The 26,147-nt window shown below is 40.2% G+C and overlaps 2 protein-coding genes across 2 annotated transcripts; both read right to left on the reverse strand.

The window, feature by feature from the left end:
* Positions 1-9,191: 9,191 nt before the first annotated feature.
* LOC118791183 lies at positions 9,192-13,169 on the reverse strand. Its single transcript, XM_036548466.1, has 3 exons — positions 12,864-13,169; positions 9,951-10,175; positions 9,192-9,629 (listed from the first exon to the last, which is right to left on the reverse strand). Exons 1-3 carry the CDS (start codon positions 13,167-13,169, stop codon positions 9,372-9,374), a joined length of 789 nt encoding a protein of 262 aa, XP_036404359.1. The 3' UTR covers positions 9,192-9,371.
* A 4,706-nt stretch (positions 13,170-17,875) lies between these two features.
* Positions 17,876-20,995, reverse strand: LOC118791507 (mediator of RNA polymerase II transcription subunit 11-like). The gene is made up of 4 exons (XM_036548889.1): positions 20,875-20,995; positions 20,262-20,341; positions 19,002-19,132; positions 17,876-18,646 (listed from the first exon to the last, which is right to left on the reverse strand). Exons 2-4 carry the CDS (start codon positions 20,329-20,331, stop codon positions 18,503-18,505), a joined length of 345 nt encoding a protein of 114 aa, XP_036404782.1. The 5' UTR covers positions 20,332-20,341; positions 20,875-20,995; the 3' UTR covers positions 17,876-18,502.
* Between the last annotated feature and the right edge of the window lie 5,152 nt (positions 20,996-26,147).

Here is a 26,147-nt window from a genome sequence, read left to right on the forward strand (position 1 = left end):
GGAATTGTGAGGGGGAAAAGTCAGAATTTCGAGAAATAGGCCTTAAGTCGGAATTGTAAGAAATAAAGTCGCAATTAAGCAAACATTTTTTAATGTGGCGGAAACGGTCTTCCACAGAGATATTAAATCTTGTTCAAAAAAAGAAAGAAAAAGAGCATAGCTACCGTTAACTTTTTTTCCACCAATCCGTTTGGTAAGAAATGGACGCAGCAGAGATTGAATGGCGTCGTCCTTCCTGGGGATCTTGTTCATTATTTCAACCATAACCCGCACGGACCCTTCAAATCCATAGACAGAGAGGATCTTCTGAGGGAGTTCCATTTTGTTAGTGCGATTTTTCACATCTGTGGGTATCTTCCTCAGGTGGACCCGCATCTTTTTATATTCTTGGCTGGTTATCTCTTCCATTATCTTTACCATATTCAGTAACCACTTATGCTCCATCCTGTTGTGCATCCTTATAAAACTGATTAACTTTGTTGTGTGTAATTCAGCCTGCGACGAAATGCAACATGCAATCAACCTTAATGTGTACTTCCTGGTTATTCTAATGTTCAGCCGTAATGATTAGGCTACCCATAAATCGTATTTGCAAATATGAAAGTAATTTTAGATCAGATTATTGTAGGTTATAAGTCAAAAAGACATAGCTTGCTAAATGGCGTCGTATACTAAAGCTAAGACTGATCGACGTCGCTCGACAATTTTAAATTTAGTGTCTGAAACCCTGGAGTAAAGTACCGCGATAACAGCGACAACAAACGAATCAAAAATGAAACCTATCTTTCCAGGGTGAAATAGCCTAGGCAACGGTTGCCAAACTGGGAATAAAATCGTAGACAGTGTTGCAAAATAACAACAATAATAATACTAATAATACAAAATGTTCTATAGTATAACACAACATTCTACCGCTACACATGTGTCACAGCTTGAAATATTTAAATCCATCAATCCATCTCTTTATTACTTATCCATTATTACTGATAAGATGCATGACAGAAAGTCATAATTCACAACTCAATACAATACAGAAATGAGTCAAATTCATATTACACTGCATTACAGAATGAAATTAACACAGAGGATTTAAAAGCAGACCTAACATATGCATGCAGGAAAATCAATATAATCATAATTGGTTGGCAAGCCCATGGTACTATGTGATATAGAAAAAATGCAATGATTAAATGATACTGTAAAAAGAATCAAATAGAAGCGCATAAAAATGTTATGATGACACTGCACATACCAAACGTCATCTGCTAAAAGTGGAAACCAGACAGTGGGATAGCCAATCCCACTCAGACTGGAAGGTATCCATGGTCCAGAACCTTTTGTGTTCTGGAGGATCCAGATGATTACAATTGCTACAGTCAGCTACAGTGAATATATCCAGCTGTATGAATGGATTAAACTGCATCGCATTGTCCGCTCAGCTGAGTATCACTGGCTGTCAGCTGCCGTCCATCAATGCCCTGCATGATGCCAGTGCAAGGAAGCCTGCAGGAAACATCGCTGTTGCCCCTGCCCACCTCAGTAGCCACCTCTTCCAAAGACTCTCTTCCAGTAAATGCTGCTGGTCCATAAAAACCAGCAGCACTCACCACCTCTACAGGCCAAAAAGTGCGGAACACATTGCTCTTTCATTAATTTTATACAATTTTGTTATATCAATTTGACTCAATCGAAATAAACAATATGGAATCAAGGTGTTAGGCTACTTGTCTGTCCATCAAGCTAGCTAGATAACTAGATTGATTTTAGATGCCCCAATGCTAACTAGCTACTGGATTCCCGTCGGATATTGCCCTAGCCCAGCTAACTATACATGATATGATTAATAAACTGAAATGAAGCAAAGTTACATTTTCACACGGACTAATCATGAGGCTGTGGGATGAGATAAAGATGCGCTAATCAATAACCCAGGCAGTTTCGTATAATTACAGTCAAATGCGCATCTAATTGGCAGATATACGATCTTAGTTACCTGGGGAGAGGGAGATATCTGTCCCAGCCTCTCCTGTTTGAACAGACACTGGTACTTCTGTTGTTTTGAGGCTAAATTGCTGTGCCAGTCTGGTTATTTATCTTTCAGTTCCTCTCCTCTTTTATGTTTTTCGGTGTTTAACTTCCTTTTTGTGTATCCACTGTCACTTTTTCTGGACATTTTATTGGACGTTTAAACGAGAGGAACATGCTGAACATCACCAGGTCAAGGTCACAGACCATCCATACCATCTGTCAGGGCTCCGCCCCCTTAGTCGCGGTGTTTTCGTTTGTTTCCCCTGTGTTTCAGCCCCGCCCCGCTGCCTGTCTGCTCACCTGCACCCCATCGCCTCGTTATCCCTGCCCTATATCTCCCCTGCGTGTCCCTGTCTGTTTGCTTGTTCGTTTCAGTGAGTTTCTCCTGTCTCGTCCCCGCTCTAGTTAACCTGAGATCTGATTGCTGTTCTTCGAATCCTGCCTGTCTTCCGACTTCGTCCTTCGCCTGCCGTCTTGGTCCCGTCTGACTCTTCTTGCCCGCCTGGTTACCGACTCTGCCTGCCCCGACTCCCGATCCTGGATCTGCCCCCGGACTGCTTCCCCGTGTTTTTGTTTTTTTTTTTTTTTTTTTTTTTTTTTAACATAAATAAACGTTTTAATATTACTGGAAAGTTCATTAAAATACAAGGAATCCATGGAAACAATGGAATAATTCTGGATGCTGCATTTACCTGTTCTTTTCCATCAATGGGGGTAAGTGGTAGGTGACTGCAGTCAGAAGAAGTAGATACTTCTTTTTTTTTTTTTTTTTTTTTTACACAGTGAGGGCAGACATAGACGAATGTGTGTTGGGTGCTAGCTACACATGGTTATGTTTAGGGATTTGCATACAGCGGGACAGTGTGTTGGTGGAGAAAGGAAAACACAGACAGCTCAAATTTAAGCGTAACCAAACACCCGATACCACCCCTGCCACCCTTCAAAGCTCTCCAACTTGATGGAAAAGCCAAAGCAATTAAAAGAAAGCCACCTTCAGAACTAGATGGTGATTGTTTTTTTTTTTTTTTTTTTTTTTTTTTTTTTTTGGGTGTGCAGAATAATCTTTATTAATTGCTCAAACAAGACAATTATTATAACACATGCTGCATTGGGAAAAACTGCATTTAACAATATTGTCAGTGTTTCCCTACCACTTTTCAACAAAGAAGGTGCTCATTTTTTTTTTTTTTTTTTTTTTTTTTTATATTCAATAAACACTACTATTATTTTTTTTTTTTTTTTTTTTTTTACAAAGAAATGATTTTGTTTTTACTAGCATTTGACAAAGCTATGAACAGGTTATTCAGAAAAAAGGAAAGACTATTAAAGGTTTTCCACAATCTACATCTGTACCAATCAGAAACTGCTATGGTTATATTTCTTTTTTTTTTTTTTTTTTTTTTCTTTTATTAAAGGAGAAGGGGAGAAGAAGGAAGAAGGGGGAGAGAGAGGAAGAAAAAGAGAAAAAAAAAAAAAAAAAAAAAAAAAAAAAAGGGGGGGGGGGTCAATTTGTTGGAAAGTTCAGAGCTACAAGGATGGGTTCCCAGGTGTTACTGAATAATTTGGTCTGTTTATTGTTTTTAGCTGTGATTCGTTCCATTGAGAGGTAGTCTGTTAACAGATTAAGCCATTGTGATATTGAAAGTTTGTGCCTGTATTTCCAGTTTAGGAGTATTGTTTTTTTGGCTATTGTTAAGGTGACAAGTATGATCTTGTGGTATTTGTGAATATGACTGATGGGTGTGAGATCTCCTAGAAGGCAAAGGGACGGGGACAGTGGAATGCTGTGACCCAGAAATTTGGAGAGTTCAAATATTATGGCTTGCCAGAAATTTTTGGTTGGTGTGCATTGCCAGAAAGAGTGATAATAACAATCTATTGTGTTGAGGGTGCATTGTGGACAGATATCTGTATTGGTGAAGCCCATGAGGCGCATTCTACGGGTGGTGATGTGTGTTCTGTGCATGACCTTATACTGGATTAGCTGTAGTTGGGAGTTGTTTGTCATGGAGAAGATGTTGCTACATATTTGTTTCCAGAAACTGAGATCAGTCTTAATTTTTAAATCTTTTTCCCAGTTTGTTATTGGTATAGGTAGTGCTTCTTCTTTTGGTGATGATATGTGTTTGTATATTTTAGATAAAGGTTTCTCAGATGTTGAAATGGATGCTATCTTTTCTATTAATGGTGGTGGTTGTAGATCCCTGCCTGCCCCTGTACGACGAACTGCCCGACGATTATTATTAAACGCTTGGTTCCGTTTACCTGGTGGTCCGCGTTTGTGTCCCGATCCCCGTTCCTGACACCATCAGGGGATGCAGGAACAATCTTACTGGGAAGTTGGTTGGGATTCATGTTGGTGCTGGGCTCATGTTGTTTCTTCCTTTTCCCTGCGGAGAGATGAGAAAGTGCTTAAGCTCATACTTTAACAGAGAAATGGGTCTGAAACCTATCATTCTGCAGGCTTTCCTTTCAGACACTTTACTCCACCAGCGGTGAAAAATCATATATTGTGACAGAGTGCTGTCACTACGGCTGAGTATGCGCTCTGACTGCCATACCAACGAGTCTGGCTCTTTGGCTTTGCAGTCAAGCTGCAGGTTTGGTACCCCGTAGACCTGGGTTTGAGGCCGGGTGGGGTGACTGCGCTCGCCCTTTGCTACATATATACTGGAAGCAAACAAATCACTGTGATTGGGTCAAGACCTCCTGCATTCATGTAGTTTATATGTAACATGAGTTATGACACAACATGAGGGGACATGCAGTGATTTAATTCCAACTGCTGTATGACTCTCCCATTTCCCACACCACTTCAACAAAGGCTAAACGTGCTGTATTAGTGCACTGTGAATTCAGTTGCTTGCACACTTTACAGAAAATACATGAAAATAATTGTAAATAATAATAAAAACAAAGGATAATAACACCCAAAACACAAAAACAGTACACATTTACTTCTTGTGTGTCTAATATCATTCTGTATGTGACCCTCAGCAGAAGACAGACAGCAACACACATGTTGGCAGCACACATCCATTAGCAGCAAAAATTTTCAGAAAAAAATTAGCATATGATCAATAAGTGTTAGCAAAGCACATAACAGCAATTAAGACAACACTATTAATATGAAGCTCCATTCTGGTCAAGCGCCTTCCAGGGTGGTGCCAGTGGGTGTTGAGTCCTTTTTTCAGTAAGCCGTTTCGAAATAAATATAACAAAACAAAATTCAACAAGGTCATCAAGTTCAATTAAAATGTATCGTTTGTAATTCAGCAATATCTGAGAATTGGCATATTTACTGCTTCATTCAAGAAATGTTTAATGCAGTTCATGATCTTTAAAAAATTGCTTTTTCACACAAGGTCATAGCGAAATACCAATGGCTGCTATTAGATATACCATCTTTAACCATTAAAACTGTTGAAAATGAATGATTAATTTATTTATTAATTATAATGGTCGGGTGAAAGGATAATTAGCTTAAAAAAACATACTTGGTGAACAAAAACATCTGCTGCGGATTCCTTGGCCTTCTCCACTCTTACTAGAGTTGCGATCAAAGCAACCATTGTTACTAACGTTCATAAGGCGATAACTCATCTTTTAAATTGATGTTTAAGTGCTTGAGAAGTTGTGAGAACAAAAAACAAATGAGAATATAGAATTTTGTGAATGATGTTGCGCATCCATGCTCTCTTAAAAATGCGTCTCTAGTGTGAATTTACGTGTGCGAAACACTGTACGCAAGCTAAGTATGTGGTCTGAAATCGGAGACAGCTTCACATCACCTGCTGTAGGATTGTCCTCCATTTCACCCCCATTTCTCTTCTTTTCTGGACCAAAAAAAAGTTATACCAGAGTTCAAAACAGCGAGCCTATCTGTACATTTATGCTGAGTAGGGAAAGTTCTGCAAGACAAATGAGATTTTTTCTGTTCGAAGTTTACAAAGTTTGCAAAAAGGGAATCTGACTAGATACAGTAAGTAGAAGTTTATTGCGCTTAACATCCACTCAAATAAATCAACAATTTCACAGGTACACAAATATAAACTGTGCTGAATTTGTTACAAATGCAAAGAATTCAATGGCTTTCGGTTTCCTTTCCCACGCACCAAGCTTCTACGGTTCTAAAAACATTAAAATAATCATGACAATATGTGGAATTATTCCAAGTGTCTGACACTAAAACAGACTAAATGCAGAGCAGCAACTTTTGTAAGAAATATGACACCTGAGCACAGAGAAAGATAATAACAAAAGAATAACAAATGTCACACATATCGTTTCTAACTAGCCTGCTTAAAATACGTATCTGGTTAAGACCGTCATTTCAGAGATAAATTCGTTACATTTTATATAAACTGAATACAACACATTCGGTACATTGAATCGTTTTCTGTTTCCTTTCTCATGCCCATTCTATTACACAGCGTCTGCTTTTCTTACAAAAAGCATTTAAGAGCCTGAAGCAACTGAATTACAGGTCAATTTTAGTGTTTGACACTATGTGGCGTTTGTGGTGAGACCTACCTATGCAAGTAGCCTAATTCAATAGGGTTAATCGGTTTGACGAAACGACGCAAAGGGGATTGAATGGCTTCATCCTTCTTTGGTATCTTCTTCACTATTCTCTCCATAGTTAAGACAGAGTCTTCGCAGAACGACATGATCTTCTGGTGCATACACACTCTTTGTTTTCACACTCGAGTTTTCTTTGCATGTGGCAGCAGACTCGGAAGTTTTGGTCTTGGATGTATTTTAATACTCCCAATAAACTATTCTGTATGCAGAAACAGAAAGATATATGATTTTATATACAAGTTCTACTAGCTCTTGGATAGAATGGTGTACACAGCTGTCAATGTATGTTATTCTGGTAGAGACATTGTACTTCTGTGTATTGCAATAGCAGGTTGCACACCAACTTGCAGGTGCATACCATCCCCAGCTGTGCTGGAGTTTGAATAATAATAATAAAAAACATTGAATCTTACCTTCCACCCTTATGCAGAATAAGACCTTGAGCTCTCTTGTATAAATTTCCCTGCTACCCCTTATACTCCATAACAACCTATGTCATTTCAGTCACCCCAAGTGATAAGACCTTCTGTAGTGGCTGATGTTATTTATGTCTCTCATGCACAGGCCCAGCACCAGGATGAAGTGACTGAGGGGGCAGTTAAAAATGGAGAGGGGGGAAATCTTTTTATGTAGTAAAACAGTAGGTTATCACCCTGTTATGCCTATTTCTGCATTTTCATCCTATACATCATCCTGTATTTCATCATATAGTGGCATCTTGACTAGATGCGAACAATTCCCTACCTTACCTTTTCCATGTGTTTGTGCATCATGGCCATAATATGAAATAGCAATATTTGGGGAAGATTGCCAGGTCACAACCTAAAATTGATCTGGTGGTAGGCTTAATGAAATTCATTGATTTAACCATGCAATAGCCTCTGAAAAGCTAAATAACAACAACACAAGACTACTGTTTCAAAATCAAATAATACATTTATTTCACAGCAGTGGTGCAGCCAGTATTAAACCTGAGTGTCCTCATACAATGTAGGAAATCAGAGCACTCGGAACGTAGGTCTACAAGATGCAAAATAATAGAATTTATGAAAGATTCTAACCACTGAGAGATGACTGCTAAAATCAACAAATAGCCAACAGCGTAAGGGTCAGGGTAAGAAAAAAAAAAAGATGATCAGATCGTTTTGTCTGTCTTTCTGCCCATGCCATGCAGCTCTCTCCCTTTCTCTCTCTGTCTTGCTGACCGAAACTTCACTTCCCTGTTGTTTCCATTCTGTGGATTGCTACAATGGAAAAAATAGGGCTGAAAGTTCTATTTACAACCACGAAAAGCAAGCTTGGCTGAACCGAAGTGATGTGTTCTATCATCTCAGCCAATATTTTTGTTGTTTTTGCTATTTTTCTATAGGATACATAAAACTTAAACTTGGGGGGCTGAAAATACAACTGAGGGTGCAAAGCCCCCTCTTAGCGTTGGGTGCTCTCGTACACACATACACAATTGTTGTTTCAGGTACTACAAAGTCTGTCATTATCTTTCCCCACTAGGTACAGTGACACATTTAACCTTGAATGCCCAAATCTCAATCTTGTTATTAAAATTTATTTTCTTCTATCGTTTCCCTGTAATATCTACTATACAAAGGCTGCTGTGGCTGATGCAGATTTTTCCCTTTCCCATCTTGCCATTTGACAGTTACTGCCTCCCTTGGCCTCTCTGTTGATAGATGCCCTTACCTCACATCCGAACACAGTTTAGCCAAACAATCCACTGCTTCATTCCCCCTCAGCCCAGCATGAGCCAACACCCACAGAAAGGACAGATCAATGCATGTTTTATTGGGCTGATGAAGAAGCACAAATACTACACTTCTCAAATCCATGTAACACAACTTGCAGGTGGTTAAGATACTTCGAATCTGAGGTTAACATCACTCGACTGTACAGCCAACACAAGGACCATCAGCTGTATGGACAGAGATTCTATCAGTCTTTTAGAGTGTCTACCATCAAATACAAAAACAGTCTGCTGCACCTATTTTACTTGATTCAGGACCCATCTTAAGGCTGCAGTGTATCTTAGAGCAGGAATGTGGTATGACATCCTCATATTTGCTGTAGCATTGTGTAGCAGCAATAAGAACATTACGGTAGATATTTGACCACCATTTCCATTGATTCTCCCCTCAGACTTAATTTTCATCTACTATTGCTCTCCATACAAAAAATAAGAAAAGACATAATTCACAAGACACAGCATGATTCCCCCACACACCACGGTCGCTGTTGTACCCTTGGAGAAGGTACTTAATCCAAAATGGCCTCAGTAAATATCAGTTTTATAAATGGATAAATGGTGACAATTATTGGTAACAATCAATTGTTGGTAACAATCACTCTGGATAAGTCTTTTAAGCAACTGAATGTAATGTAAAGAATGTAATTGCTGGGAAATCCCAAAGTATAGCACAGCAAAACAGAAGGATACAATCACAATGTCACTGACATAAACAGAGATCAGAAACGTGATTAAAATATCTGATTAATGTGATGGCTGTAAGCCCACAGCAGTAGAATAAATTGGCTTTGTTCTGCCAGCTCTCATGTTCCAGCTGATGCCTGCTCCACTGTGGTACATTGTGGGGCACTCGTAAAAAGTAGTCACTGACTGTGCGATTAGATGAGCCTCATGTACAACTGGCGATTCCAAACCGGGTGAAGGGAAAAAACCATAAAGAAAACATAACAGATGAAAGCAATTACAACAGTAATTAGTACATTAAAATTACAACAGAAGTCTATGCTGTTTTATTTTTGAAGCTTATGATTTTGCTGCCCTGAACTACAGCTTCCACACAAGTGGGGATCTTGCTGAGCAGTTTCTCCTTGAAGCCCTCATCACACGACATGTTGAAGAATTTCATGAGGCAGGCGGTTGTCGCAGTGAAGGTCTGCTGTCCTTCACTGGTCTGTGTCATCAGGGTCACCTGCTTCTTAGTGGATTTCAAAATTGCTTGTATGGTCAGGAACATCATCTTTTGAGCTGCAGGAGCTACCTGTAAGCATGTGCACACACATGCACGTACACACACACAAAATTATTCATAAGAGAACACTGACTTGACACAATGATACATTAGGAAAATACGCCTGTGTTGACTGAGAGAATTTCTGGCTGATACTTAAAACCGCTGTAATTACTTGATATAAGCTATTTAATATCAAACAAAAGGACAAAGCTCTAATTCTGGTTACTTTGGATGTAACAATCAAAAATTCAAGAAGAAAACATGTAATCTCAACAATACTCCAACAGTGAGTGCTAACCGAGACATGGGGCTATGTTTTGAATGTTTCTGGAGTTAACATGTTCGTACCTTTTTAACTGTGGTTTTCCCAGTTGAACTGAGGGAGATGGTGTCAAAGTATTTGTTCACTTTTACATTGGAGATGTTGACACAGTCTCCTACAGTTACCCTGTTTTTCGCGTGGTTCCTCCAGAGGCACACATCAATGGATCCAGTCTCATCCCTCAGCGTCAGCATGCGCTTTTCAATCATCTCCTGCTTCCCTTTAGGTTGAACTTTATGTACACCAGAGTCCTAGCAGAGAATATATAGTTTTTCAGCAAAAAATTCCATACAAGAACAAAGAAGGAGTCCTCCCCTACCACCACCACCACTCTATTTTTGGAATTGCCGATTGGCTAGTTGCGTAAGACGATGTTGTAGGATTTCCGGTTTGAGGACAGTGGGCACAAGCATTCCCACTTTCCGCCGCTGGTCAGTTTGTAGACAACAAAATGACTTTCTAAGACTTCCAAAGATAACAATCAATGATTGTTCACCGCATCATTCAAGCTGCAACATCAGCACCAAGGAGAAAGCGAGAGAAGGGCTTCAAGATGTACGTCTCCAGTTACATCGATAATTATGAAGGTAAGTTAACTTACTAGCTTAGTAGCTACCTAACATGAACAGCCACAGAGGATTAGCTATCTTGCTAACCAGCTAACTTTGCTATCTAACATTGGAAAATTTGACTAATATGACCCAGTTTTAAGTGTGTTGATGATAACGTGATATTGTCCCCAGTATCAAATAAAGATCAACGAACAGGGAGAGTGAGCATCCGAGCTACCTGCCATAGGTCTATGAGGAAACATGAGAAACCTCACAGCCTCAGAGTAGGATGGAAAATAGTTCAGTTGTTCATCACTTCCAAGCCAGTTCTGTTCCAGTTATGTTCTGGGGATTTGATGCGGCTAGGATAGGTTCTGTTACTCTGTAACATTAACGTCTGAAGGAGGTAACATAAACGTTACCTGCCTTGTAGGTAGCATTCAAGTATCTAGCCTTCATGAAAACCCCAGAAACTGGTTGTGGCGGCTGTTGTTCTTTGCGGTATGTTCAGTTTCATTTATCTGCATGCTGTTCAGTATTCACTGTTGTACAAACTATATTTGAAAGTAGGTCTGAGCAAATTAAGACACTAATGGTAGATACTACAGACTTATCTATTTTAATTTAATAACATTACAATGTTCCAAAAACAGAACAGAAATAGACAATTTTTGTTCTCTTTTTGTGATGACATTGATAACTTGATAAGGTTAAGCCTACTACCATGATTACTCAAAACAATTTGATTAGCTTTCTCATTTCTCTTTTTCTGTGTAATATTTAAGCTGATGTGTTAGTGTCGGCTATATGATTGTAACATGACATCACCTTTTTTTAAGATTGTCCTTGTGGACTCCTCCCCTGTACAGATGAGTGATGCTGAGTGTTCATGTGTGTAGATTGTGTTTCATAGATGATCTGACAACTTGGGTAACGTCAGACAAACATACAAAACTTATGGATCCGTGTATGACGATTATTCATAATAAAGTTTGCCATGCAAATTATGGGAGTTTGTGTTTTATTTTTTTATACAAAGTGGGATGTAATGTCAGCCCTATTTTGGAGACAATGCAGAAATTTGCTGTGATTTCAAAACTGGATTACTCGACAACGCTTTCTCTACAGAGAAACAGCTAGTATCATCAGAAAGGGTAAGTTCTGCTGTTAATTTTGATATGCATTGTGAAGCCACAGGGACTTCGTGACTTATTCAACCGAGAAGCAGGAGTGTGAAAATGGGTGAAGAAATTAGTAAAGATATTACTTTGCAGAAGTTTGACCTGTCTTCATAACGTGATTACTTCGGTATATACAAATATGTGACTAGCATCATAACAAAGCTCAGGTTCCGCTCTTTCTTGTGATATGTGTTCCATATCTATGCAATGACGAGTTCATGAGTAATTCAAACAAGAATAATGGATGTGGAGATGGACGCAGATCTGTATGCAGATTGTAACTAATATAATTTAAATTTGATGTAAATTAAAAACTATTTTTCTTGCCAACACTTTGTTACACAGACAAGCAACTAGCATCAGTAGCGATGAATACTTTGTGAGCAATTCAACCGAGAAGAAGGGATGTGAATTTGGACTCAGGCTGTGTCTGTCGGATTTAAGGGTTAAAAGACATTTTAGTGATAATTGCAAGTGACAAATAATTTAATTTAAAGATTTTTCCAGAGACTCCCCAAAATTTTGCTGTTGAGGCTTTCGGGGGGTCTCAAGTGTCAATCAAGGGGTCTTGGACCCCCCCGAGATCCCCCCATTTCGCACCCTGCTCTACGAATCTTAATGAGCCACTGAACCCGATCTCAGGATCAATTGGAAACCAATGAAAGCTTATCTCCGAGGTGGTCCTTGACGAATTATCACATTGAGGCACACTACAATGTACAGACGTTTTCTTCTCTTGCGATGAGCGCAAGGGATGAGCGCAATCCTCAGGTAAACTTGAGTGCATAACCTTTTCACACTACAAGTCCCACAGTGCACCACAGCAAGGCCAACACCAACTGGAGGGCGTGTGTATTCCCAATGACATCACTGATGGACGTCGCCACAGTTGTGATTCAAGGGGGCGCTGGCCAGCTATCCTTCAGCGGATATAAGCCAATTTGTCCCACCTCTCTGGGCCCCTGCTTACTGTTAGCAGATGACATGGCTGTTCCTGTCTGTAGGGTTAAGTCTGCGCTTAAACAAGTGCCTTGTCTGAGCCACTTTGGAGCACTCACGAATTTTGCTCTTGTATATCAACTTTGAAGACTCACGACTTCAGTCGAGTGGAGTAACATGTTAGTCATCCTCTACACAAAGCTGTTGCTAAAATTGAACAAAGAAAGCCACAGACTGGAAAGATTACGAATTCTATCTCAGGACTCACCAAAGTCACCGTGCCCTCGATGGCCAGGAAAGCGTCTGTCTCAGAGTCCTTAGCTTCTTTGATGGAGGAAACAGGCGGCGCGCGCAGAGCCACAAGCAGCGCTGCTTCCTCTTCCAAGTCTGGTGGAATGATCAGTGGGCCGCACTGACCAATTGTACTGCAGCTTGTGACCTTCACCACGCTTTCCTCTAAGATCAGCCCCCAGAGCAAGTAAAAACATCCCTCTTGCAACTGTTTGTATTTCTCACTGCCATATACAGTGACTTTGATGCAGTCGGTTTCATCAGCCAGAGCCAGGTGACACATCACATTCTTTTTTCCCTGGCTGTTGCAGTATGGAATCTCTGGTGATTTCAGCACAACCTTTCCTTGGATGCCTTTGTCATCAAGCTTTCCACCCTGTTTTAAATCTCTGATCATCATTATCTGAGGGGAATACAGAGGAAGAAGTGAGAGAGGAGGAAGGAACCCCTTGCATCCAGATACAACAAACTCTTGTGACTGTTGAGTGCAAGAGGTGTTTGAGGTGATCTGAGATTCACCTGAGGGTGGAGACTGAGAGGGAGTGCGATCAGTGCAGAGACTGGGTTCACACTGTCAAACCCATCTCTTACTAAACTACTGTAAATAGGTATACTGCATCAGCCAATAAATAAGCATGAGCAAAACGGTAGGGAATTTTTCTAACTAGGGCTGTGACGGTAATGATTTTTTCTTCCCGTGGTAATAAAGCAACAAATAAAGCAACAAAGCGGTTTATTTGCGTATTTGCGTTAAAACATTAACGCGTTAAAGTTTCCAGATTAATCGTGTCAACACGTTAACGTTGACAGCCCTAAAATAAATAAATAATTGCAGTAATGAGCTCAACCCCGCGGTAGGCGTCTCATGACCGCGGTATTGCGGTGATGCGGTTATCGTCACAGCCCTATTTCTAACAACCCAGAATTGGACAAACGCCAACAAAATCATATATTACGTAGTATATTGCAACAATCTGACTTTTGTTTTTTTCATTTGGTACATACAATGTACCTTAAAAAGGCTTACCCCTTTCCTTGGTCCAGTCACTTCCTTTTTGAAAGCTGGAAGACATTTGTCAGAATCAAACCACTGCAAAACATTTTCAGGTCTTTCTTATTTGTTTCTGAATGATACGTTCTGGAATATTGTAAATCCCTTTCTTGTATCTTTAGCATACAAATGAACACAAAGACAGACAGATTACAGACAGGAAAGCTACATGCTGAATGCAACCATGTCAAGGTCTCAAGCCATCTACACCTGGAGGGAATCCAGACGCCAACTTGTTGGGAAGTTGGTTGGTATTCCAGGTTTCGAGTTCAAATGTCTTCATCTTTTTCTCTGCAGGAGAGAGAAGAAGAGTCTGCTGCTGTTGGAAACTCAACAACCACTCATGCAGAATAAGAAGATGGCATGAGAACTAGAGGACAACAGATAAATATGATTAATACAACTGTCATTAATCTGCTAACACCCAAATAGTTATATTGTTAATCTTGTCCATCTTATTCTCTCTTCTAGTTTGTCACCTCTGCATCATTTTTTTTCCATAGCAATAAATGTAGGTTTATAGGGATTTCACAACTGAAATGTATATTATGATATATACAAAAGGCATTATTCATAAATTTACTCTCGTGTGGATTAATATTTATGATATCTACTTGGTATATGAAATACAAGCATGTGGAGAGTCCAGTGAAAGCCTATTTCCCACACAAAAAAATCCACTGACATTTAGGGAAAGATGCACAGAACATCTCATAATTACCATTTATTAAACTATAATAACATAATAATTACCTGCTTATGTAGAGATACTTTCTCCAAATAACGACTTACTAAATAACATAATCAAACACAATTTTCTTCGTTTTGACTTATAACTAAATGATAGACGCCACTATTTCGATAAAGTGTGTTTTGTTGACTTAATGATCCATAATTCCATCGAAATACTTAACAATTATTATTTTTTTCTGAATCTAGAAAGCTGTTTCCATGTTGCAAAAACATGTTGTTGGTGGGCCTACATAAAAACAGTAACGAAACCTATCCAGAAAAAGGAAACCTAAATCGTAAAGTGAAACCTTTACTGATTCCAGTGGGGGAGAGACTGAGGCCCATTGCGGAGAGGCTCACAGTTAGCGATTTCGAATTAGCGTAGCATAAAGGGAGAAAGAATTTAAAAGAATAGACAGAAATGGCTGCATGTCTCAAGGAAGCTTCAAAGTATTGAAAATACGCAATGAATTTATGACGTGCCGCGGTTAACACCACATGCGTAATTTGAGAATATCCTCAATTCACAATCAGCATAAGAATGTATGGACATCAGTGAGCGTGAGTGTTAACAAAATCAACAACTCGCAGAGAATATGAAAAAAAAAGAAAATATCGCAAGTCAGAGAAACACACGAGCTGGTTTCACTATTCCGCCCCTCTGTAGAAACCCGCGAAAGCAAATTCGGCTATGGTTCAGAACCCTAGAATGAGAGTTATCCGGTCCGCATTCCACTGTGCGTTCATAGTAGGAGTTTGGCAGGCTTGGTGGTACTGTTTAAACCTTCTGGTCACACCTTAGTTTTTAGTTGCCATTCCCGTATATGCACCGTTAAGTATTTCTGCTGTGTGAGCCTGACTAAACAAGTCCGTGTTCTCACCTGCTGCGTAGGTTTCATTAAATTCAACTTTCTTTCTCTTCTTTCCTGCAATTCAATAGTAACAATGGTAAAAAAAATCATACAGCCTATAATTAATCTGCGCAAAACATGATGAAGCGCAGCTTTCTGCACACCGAGAGGAACGTGTGCACACTGAAAGATCTGCAAGTAACACAGAAGCAAACGTACACACTCTAACACACTAATAGCCTATTATTAAGAGCGTCCACTGAAACAATTCAACAGTTGCACAGGTAACGTTACACAGAGCTCAATATACTCATCTTGACACGAATTCAATACACTCATTATTGAAAATGATTCCTTTCGGCTTTCTTCCATGCGACCATTCTGTCCCAAAGCTTATCCATCTCTAAAAGCAAAAGGCTGAAACGGCTGAATTGTGACTAGATGTCTGTCACGTATTTAATAATGTAGGCTATATAATCAAATAGTGTCTGTCATGAAATGTGTGAAATCGGGATATGGCGGGTGTCATCTAGGAATAACGTTATAACATGCACCTGTGCACTTATGGACAGCAGCACGAACACGTGTAAAAAAATCCAAGCACACGCGAGGTAGCTTATGCAGTGTGAAATCGGGGATAGCCTCACATTACCTGTTGTGGGGGACTGCTCTATTTCACATCCGTCTCTTTTCTTTTCTGGAAAAAAAAACATGCACTGCAAAACAAGCATCTTTCAATACCCCTCATTTGTGCCGATGTATTTGACATATCCGATAATGTATATGCTATCTAACTAATTTTCGCGTGCAGCGAGAGTCGGGACATAACAGTTCTAATACGTGAATATAACGGGTACCTGTGCAGGTAGTTCAGAGATGGTTTAAAATGTGTACATTATATCTAATATCTAGCCTTTTACCTACCTTTAATTTCATCATCGTTAATCCGTTTGAGAAATGGACGCAGCAGAGACTGAATAGCTTGGTCCCTCCTAGGTATGTTGTTCATGATTCTCTCCATAACCCGCACCGACTCTACGAATCCTAAGTAGGATACGATCTTCTTGGACAAATTTGCTTTTTCTTTACCCTTTTTCTCACCATCGGGAATCTCCTCCAGGAGGAACAGCATCTTTTTGTACTCTTTGTGATCTAGCTCCTCTAGCATTTTTAACAGAGACGCGCGCCACTTTGTTTCTCTATTGCTCGACATCTCCTAAAATAAAATGTTAGAATACCTTAATCTCTAAGAAATGTGCTGTGCAAAAGTCAAACCCAGTACTAAAATACCAGATATAAATTCGTTTCCTGTAAATTATGTTGTACTGTTAAACCATAATAATGAAATCGTATTTTCCCAAATGGAAAGTTGACATTTTAGTAGCCCGACGCCAGCAAAGCGCCAACAATTTTGGATTTGGCGCCAAAAGTGCAGTTAACCACTGCTGCGTTCAATGCAGGAAGTAGCTGTGTGAAGAGTTCTAAAGCTAAAATGGTTCTGAATTGAACATCCAGAGACAGGGTTCACAGTGTGTGCAGTGAAGTAATTTGTGAAGCATTCCTTTGCGGCATTCGGAGTTTCTTTATGTTTTGATGGTCTAAAAACAATATTTTGCCTTGTGTCAGCTACAGCCACCACCAAGATGGCCGACACATAGACACATTTTCATTCGCCATTTTAGCACGCCCACAAAACGACGGAATCCAACTCAAAGGATGCCTTAAATTTAATCTAAATGAGTTGCCTAGTCAGCGACTGGAAGCACGATGCCGATTTCTCAAACGCCAGAACCAACTTCCGAAAGAGTAGCCTGCTGTACTAAATAATTCAATGAAATATACCGAGAAGCGTCAGTCCAATTTCTTCTAGCAGATTCATATTTCACTTGGTACACCTTAGGAAATTCCCCTTTTTCAGCAGCATTGGTCTTGGGATTCACGGTGTAACCTCAACGTAGAATGCGTATTTCTTACCCCTGCCATGTAGACTGGCAACTAGATGCTTTTTCTCAAAACATTGTAGGCTACATTACAGATGCTATGCTAATGAGTGGAAGGCAAGACATCCACTGTACTCAAACTCCGTTAGTTATATGGCATGGCATTCTATACAGTATTACATGTTGTGTATGAGCCCAAACTGATTCTTATACATGGAATGCTTGGCAATTACAGTCTTGAAACAGCATTAGTATAGGAATGGTTGTCTCAGTGTTTTTGAATTATATGCAGAGTGCATTGTAAATAAAGTGGCACTGTATGTTGAAATAGATGTTTGCAAAATAAATAAATAAAACCAGGCGTTTTATATATGAAATGCATATTCAATTAAAGCTAATAGGAGGATAAAGAAATTTATTGGGTATTACCATTTCTGCTCCAAAAGAATACTGTAAAGGCCTCTTGGTTTCACTGAATGTTGCAGCAAAGGCATCCTGCTGCTGGCTGCATCCATAAATGCAACCCAGGAGAAAAAACACCCCTTGTTACAGAAGGAGACAGTCCATTTTATAGAAGGCACCCAGTCCCATAGCCAGCACAGTCCCATAACATGTATTAAGTATCTTTATTATCTAAAGTGCTGCATGAACATTATATAAAATATTTTCAGCTGAGGACAAGATAGAGAAAGGCTCCAGGCTCCAAGGATTTGTCTGTCTGTATGTCTGTCTGTCTGTCTGTAGTTCAAGATCTCTTTTTAGGGACCCCTCACTTAGGTTACAAAACACTTTAATATTAAAGTCATACATTTCCTTTTAGCTAGTGAATTTACCAAATGAAGAGCTTTTGTGTGTATGTGCCACAAGATCTTTGTGTGGCTTCAAAATACAAAAGTGGAAGTGGTACATGTGTTTTATATATATATATATACGTATGTATGTGTGTGTGTGTGTGTCTGTGTCAGAATACTATATGTATCAGCATGTGTGTTTTATGCTGTGGGTGTTATTAAGAATCACAGTCTTTCGGTTGCGCTGTGTCTCAGGTCTGGGGATCCAGCAGAATCTCGCAAGTCCGGCCCAGTTCCCCCAGCTTGACACGGGCATATTCCGCTCGGTTCAGGGCCATCTGGCAATCCTTCCGGGAAGAGTACGTGGACCCCTCGTGGGGCTGACCTGTGGCCACCTAGGGTGGAGAGAAGGGGAGCTCAGTATAGGACAGCTGGTTCATTTCTCTGTTAATGAGGAATTCAAATTATAAAACAGCACCTGAACCGTATTCTCTCAAAGAGGTATTTGCTCTCTTCCCTTTGCGTGTTGAATCTCTGACTTGGCTGACTGACATGCATGCTTGTGAATGTGCTTACTGCTCGTAAGGTAGCATGTGTCTAAGAATTATTCCTTTGGTGAGGCATTACAGTGAAGAATCAGAAACACTGCTGCTGTACACCCCATCTGTACAGTATATAATTTGTGTGAGGTATCCTGTGTGTGTGTGCACGTGCGTTTGTGTAAGTGTGCATGCTCGCTGGTGTATTTACTTGTGTGAGGTAGCGGATCTGGGAACTCAGCTCACTCTCCACCCTGTTAACAGAGCCCATGAACTGGCTCAGCTGGCGGTCCAGTAGACCGCCATTATGCTTCTCCTTGGACAGCTCCAGCACAATGTTTCCTGCACACAGAAAAAGAAGCAGAGAACAGGAGTCATGTCTTCAATTGCACAGTTATCCAAACATGACTTTATACTACATATAGAAAAGCTCCTTTAAGGCAGATCAGATAAGATGGACTGACCCTCTGGTCACCATTCACACCAGGAACTTCACTCCATCAGTAAGCTCTGTGCAGCTCTGCATTGTGCAAAACTGTCTTAAACAGGATGTGCCATACCCTTATACTAATACTGAGTACATTTGTTTAAACCCCCATTCATTTGTAAAGAAGCCCTCAATATCTCTAGCAATATCTGTAATTCAGCATGCAGAATAAATAAAAAAACAGGCCACTTATTGTTCATGACCCACGGTTGTTGCCTAGCTAGTTTAGAAGGTTAAGAAGCATTGCTAGATATCTACAAATTTTTAATTCATTTTCACTACATGGCTAATTAGCTACAAAAAGTTGAAAATCTATTGGGCTGCCGAGCTGGTTAAATAAAATAATCATTACAATAATATCAACTTTTCATAATAATATTATAAGTTAATATAAATAAAGTTTAAAATGCTTCCCTTTCAGGGAGACAAATTTGGCAATGAATCTCGTGTCTTCTATGGAAAAAACAAAATCACAGTGTCACATTCTACATTGAGGATTCTACATAAAGCATCTATAAAGCCTACATAAGCATGGCATAACGACTGCATTAAACATTCATAATATTGTGCGTGTTGCGTGACACATTTTAACATGTCATAACGTTTTATGTAGAAAAGATCCCAGTCCTGTCCACAGCGTCACGACACATATTACATAGCTGTAGGGAGAGGCATCCCTATGTTGGTGGTACCTTTTTACAACAAAGCGAATTTGGCTCAATGGCAGCTTACTCTGAGATATAAAGGAGCCTGTAGCAATACAAAGTTGCATCGTTACATTTTACTCACTGCGCTGCTTGTTTTAATTTGGTTTCGATGATTCATCACACCCATCTTTGAACCTACATTTTCACAGGTTCTGCTCTGAGTTAAACGCCCTTAAAGGAGCTAACACAGGGAGATCGGGAGATTAAATGCACGACTGATCACTTTCCTCAAGAGGTCCAATACTAAAACACATCTCTAGAAAGCCTGCACACCCACCGGCGCACTGCAGAATAACAGCGATCTCCTTTTCCACATCCTCTAGCGCTCGCAGTCGGTCATTTGCCATCTCCCCCGCGCTGCATATACACACAGTCAACAGCAGAGGTTAGTTCAGCTATTTATGATTACAATAAACACTGCAAAGGACGACGGTTTTCCCAACACAAAAAATCTAACATTTCACCGATTAGTTAACGTTACCAACAACTACACATGGCTAGGTACCAGTAGCCTTAGCTAGCGCTACAGTTATTCACAAAATATATCTGTGATTTTTCAAACAAGCTATGCTGTAGAGTCCAACGTGCTGTTTATTCTACCCTACCGACCTATCCTGTCAGTGATCCAGCTAAAGTTTCCAACACAATTTTATAATCCTCGTTGAAAGTCAGTAGCAAACGTTACAATGGCTGCTAGGTTGTTTAATGTTAGTTAACCTGGCTAGCTACACAACTAGCTAAGGTTAGCTGATAATCAAATACTTTCTGGTTAGACAACAAACCAGAACTATCGCTCGACTGCTGTATGTTAACATTTATTCGTAGATACAAAAAACAAATGGCTGCACAAAATATCACAGATCTATTCTGCTTAAAAAATGCACACTTACGTGTGTCGTTTTGCTGATTTACATGCTTTGCACAGATGAGGTTGTTAGACTGGCTTCACAGAAAATGACCGGAATTATTTACAACGGACAGCGGAATGGGACAAACAATGTTTGCCGTGACAGGTATCGAGAATTGCTTTCTTCTTCTTAGAATTTAAAGAAGAGCGAAACCGCCGTTGGGCGTATTGCTGCCATCCGTAGGTTAGACGGTCTCACAACACCATGGAGAGCAGATAGATTATACCCTAGCGCCCGAGGCAGTGCAAAGCCAAAGTGTAACACAACTCTTTATCTAATGAGAGGAACCAAATATTTAAAATTCAATTTTCAATTTTTAAAAGTTTTATTGGATTCAAATTCTATAGTTACATCACAATAGGGGTTTCACAAAGCAAGGCACATGTAGAATATTAGTCTTTCCATCAGTTTTTAACAGTTAATATCACTTTCCAATCAAGTTTGCTTACACAAAAGGCCAAGTAAATCAAAATACAACACTCATATCCATTACACTGTAACATTTCTTTTTCTTTTCTAAATTTAAAAGATAAACAACACTGGCACTTTCATACACATGAGGATCGGGGAGAGAAAAAACATTACACACCAGGCATCCTGATTCCATCTACATACATGCTCAGCACATTAGGTTCACTATAGGAACTATAGGAAACTTGTAAATAGGTTGTGCTGTACATCTTTCACTGCATTTATTTTCCATATGGCCCTTCAGGTTGTACTATTCATTTTCTTACCAACTCTGAGTACATAGTCCTTTCCATAGCTGACAGCCACATGAAAAACATCCTGAATATTTATTGCATGCTTTTTTTTAAAAGCAAGAATGTTTCTGGCCTCCCAAAGGGCATCTTTAGTACAAGTCATGGCTATCCATGGTCTTACATTATCATGTAGAGAGGGGGCAGTACATACCCAACCATACAAAAGAACAGATTCAGAAATGGGTGATGGCAAGGAAAAAGTAGAAAGCCATCTGCCAACCAGAGTCCAAACCAATTTGGCAAAGGGGCAAACCCAGAAAATGTGTCGCACAGTTTCTAATTCACCACACTAAGGCCTCACACTGGCATCTGTAGAGAAAGGACTTGCCTGCATAAAAAAAAATTTTGTACATTCTTTTACATCCTCCCACCTCTATAAATTTAGCAACAGCTACAGGGTTATCAAGTAGACATGTGTTCAGCTTCTAGGACACCAGTCAACATGTTACACTATCCTGTAATTCAGGTAATAAGGATACAAATGCTCATCTCTCTTCAGATGCTTTATGATTATCTTGGGAAGCCAGCATCCCTGAATGAGACAGATCTGTGTTAGTCATAGCTAAAAAATCAATCCATTATAGTTCAGATGACCATCATTATGAAAGGAAGCCTCACTTGAGGTGGATGGAAAAGGCAATGGTCTTTTATGGTACTGCTCCAGTATGCAGGCTTCATGGGGTGGAGAGTTTGGATTTCCTTCTGTCTACAGACTTTTGGAATGGTGGGAAATGAGGAGGAGAAATATTCTAGGGCAGTGAGTAACAGATTAATTGGTGGGGGGGGGGGGGGGGGGTTATTTGGGGGACCTTTAATTAAGGCTAGGCCTTTACCCAGTAACACCCCTAAAAGGTCAACTACAATAGGATCGGGAGGTGATGGGGTGACCAAGGGTGTGACCTGTGTACTGGGAACATTTACATTTACATTTATATTTATTCAGTTTGCTGACATCTGTTGTATCAGTTGGGGGGTGATGTGTTTCCTGAGGAGGAAGAATCAGGAACACCTCAGTTTTGGAGGAAGGAAGATGGAAGGAAGAGCCAGTAATTAATCCCTTTACGCATTAGGGGGGTTGTTGATTCTGATGTAGTAGGGGGATTCCCGCTCCTCTAAATCAGGGGCTGGATCAGAGATAATATCTTGCACCAGTGTTCCTCCACTGTGCTCAGATTGATTCGGGGACTTGCAAAGGCTCTAAGTTTTCTTTATCCGGCCCGGTCACATGCCAGTTCTCAGCTACATTACTTTCGCAGAGGTTAAGTGGCAGTGTAGCATAGTGGTTAGGGAGCAGGACTCGTATCCAAAAGGTTGCCAGTTCAATTCCCCCTCTGGGGCACTGCTGCTGTATCCTTGCCTCAGTACATAACCCAATAAATATCTCAGTAATTGTAACATTGTATTATAATTATAACATTGTAACTGTAACCAATGTAAGCCACTCTGGATAAGAGTATCTGCTAAATGCCAATAATGTAATGTAAGCACCCATTGTGATGTCAGTTCTGAGTGGGGGACACTGCTCATCAGTCAGCCTGCATAAGGTTCGTGTCCCCCTCCCCTGCCCTATGGGTGTGCCTGGCTCGATTTGAAGACATTGGACAATGACGAAACATGTGATCTTCCGCCCCCACATAAATTGCAGCAGACAGAATGATTGCACTCAGCTGCCAAATGACCCAAAGTCCTGCAGATCAAACAATTTCAGTACATGTTGCAGCCAGATGGTTCATGGACCCACATCTCCGACATTCCTTTGGTTGGCCAGCAGAGAACACAGAACCCCGGCACGAGCCCAGTTGGATGCTACAAGGAATGAGAAAATAATGCCTAGTGTCTAACCTGAAAACCTCATCTGCTGGTCTTGACTCTGTCAATGCCCCTGACCTCAGCACCATCCAAAACTGTGCAATATCTGGAGAGCCATGTATAAATATCATCCAGGTGGACAAACTCTGAAAACATGAGAATGTGGACTGTCTTGAGCTCCCTCTCAGAAAGTGGTATCATCTTCATTTTCTGAAGTGCTGCTTTTGCTTTTTTTTCTTGAAAAATGCTGATACATTTCTCCAGCAGGGCAGAGGATGTGAAGATCATTTCATATACACGGCTGCCAGGAATTCCAAACACATAATCCAGATGGACTGTAGAAGCTCCTTGTGAAGAATCTGACAGCTAAAAAGATGATCCATTCTCAAATCCTCTTGGAGCTCAAACCAGACAGCATTTCTTGTCAGCCCAGAGGCTGCCATGTTAAAACCAAGGGCGCATCAGTGTAGAAAGAAAATGGAAGCTAAGTAAAGCAAACAGCAGTATTGATCTCAAAATGACCCTAGGGTACTACGGTCAAGCCACAAATACCTAAGCCTTAACCATTTGCAAGAGCATAGTATCTCCCCAGCCAGGTAAGTATTTAAAATTCAGCTCAGGCTTGAAGTCTAGATGTTATAACATACCAATAACTTTTTCCTCTCTGCAGGCAATCCAGGACTGGTATGGGCTTTCAGAGTCAGATGAGGAGTATTACATGTCATATAGAAGCTGCATTTCATAACAACTGGCAATGCCTTTTGTAGGTGACCAGATATTGGTATACAGCAGTGATAATGCTTTTCAGTTATTTATTAAAAATACAAAACTCATTCTTTGGATGAGAAAATAGCATTGCTCCATGGTAGTCCACATACTTTGCTGAACATTGCTGAACGGGATCATTGGCAAAGAGAATATGTAGCTCCTGGGACTGAGCACAATCTTTACATTCTTGAACTTTCTGCAGACCTAAATCAATGTGTAATTAATTGATCGTGTTAATTCCCCCCCTCCATCAGATCCTGTTTCTTCAACAAAAGTTTTCATGGAAATGATTTACAAACATGATTCACAAATACCCCATGTTTCTGTATACGAAATGTTTAGAAATAATCGGTGTTTGTGACCTCATCATTTCCCAAGGCATGGTATCACCCCAATCAAGAATGGAACCAACAATCTTTTGCTTGCAAGCCTTGCCCTACGCTCAGGGATACCTGCCAATGTAAATCAAAACCCTTCAATGAAGGATCTGACTGCCAGTGGAGATTACTCATTCCATGGCATTCATCAACAGAAAGTATGGTTATTATCCTGATTGTGGCCAAACTGCCAATCTAAACATCCCTCAGACTACATGGATAATCAACGTCCTTCCTTAATTATAGCAAAAATGAGTGTTGATCATTTTGGTTTAATACAGACTGCCATGCGAGATCCAAGTGGGCAGTTCAAATTGGTGTGGGATGACATTAGTGTTTCACAATAAAACATTCAGACATACTTTAGATCTAAGGTGGTAAATGACAAGACACTACTGTTGTTTTTAGGTTGGAAACAACAGTTCAACTGTGTTTGAATTTACAAACTATAGAATGGATAAAAGAAGTTTTTTTTTATAATGAGTTACTATGAGATCATTTACATCAGAAAAACCATGCTATGCAGATACTGGAAATTTTCAAGAAGACTGACCTGGTAAAACGGCAGCCGTGAAAACATTCATATAATGACAAATCAACAGTTGTGTATCATCTTTGAGCAAAGGGCCAAACAAGAGCCAGTATCCAATACAAGCTTTTAGTGCTGGCAGCATTTTATCATTTGGAAGTAAAAAATTAAACCAACCTAATTTTTTCTTGACAGCAAATATGTTGGAACTTTTTCCCCTCCCGTTGTGTGCACCAAGTTTAAAGGCTCCTCAGTCCTCTGAGAAATGTCAGTGTCTGCTGTGTGACATGTGGCAGCTGGTCTGGTCCATCCACAGCAAACTCTACCAAGATATTCCATAATGCACTCGTCGCAGGATGTGACAAGAAAACCAGTGCCAGGAGGTCTGTGAGCTCAGCTATCATTAGAAGCAGACTGGCTGTTTGGCACGTGGAAGTAGTAACGCGTTAAGTCAAATCTCCCCTCGGGGGGAAAAGATGCAGGGCTGAGGCCAGGTACCTGGGCTGGGACACATGGAACGCCAGCTGTACAGCTCTCAGGTTCCACACAGAGTCAGAAGCAGTGCTCTTATCCATCTGGACTCTAATACACACATGTAGCTCAATGACACCCAGGATCAGAAAATGTTTTAAGCAGTAAATGCATGTGACTTTCCTTACTGGACGCATATATTCTTGCTGTCACGCTATGGGGCTTCTCGACAAGCAGTGGTGTGGTGTAGCGGTAAGGTGCAGGGCTTGTAGATGGGGCCAGCTGTCATACCCTTGGGCAAGTAACTTGACACGAAATGCCGTAACAAATACCCAGCTGTAAAAATGGATATCATGTAAAAACTGTACGCAATGCAAGTCATTCTGCATAAGAGCATCTGCTAAGCAAATGTGCTGTCAACAGATTCATGACTGTCCTAGACAAGCACAGTAATGCAACTGCTCTCTCACACACACACACACACACACACACAAACACACACTCTCTCTCTCACACACACACACACACACACTCTCT

Source organism: Megalops cyprinoides, chromosome 16, assembly GCF_013368585.1.
Source record: "Megalops cyprinoides isolate fMegCyp1 chromosome 16, fMegCyp1.pri, whole genome shotgun sequence".
NCBI lineage: Eukaryota > Metazoa > Chordata > Actinopteri > Elopiformes > Megalopidae > Megalops > Megalops cyprinoides.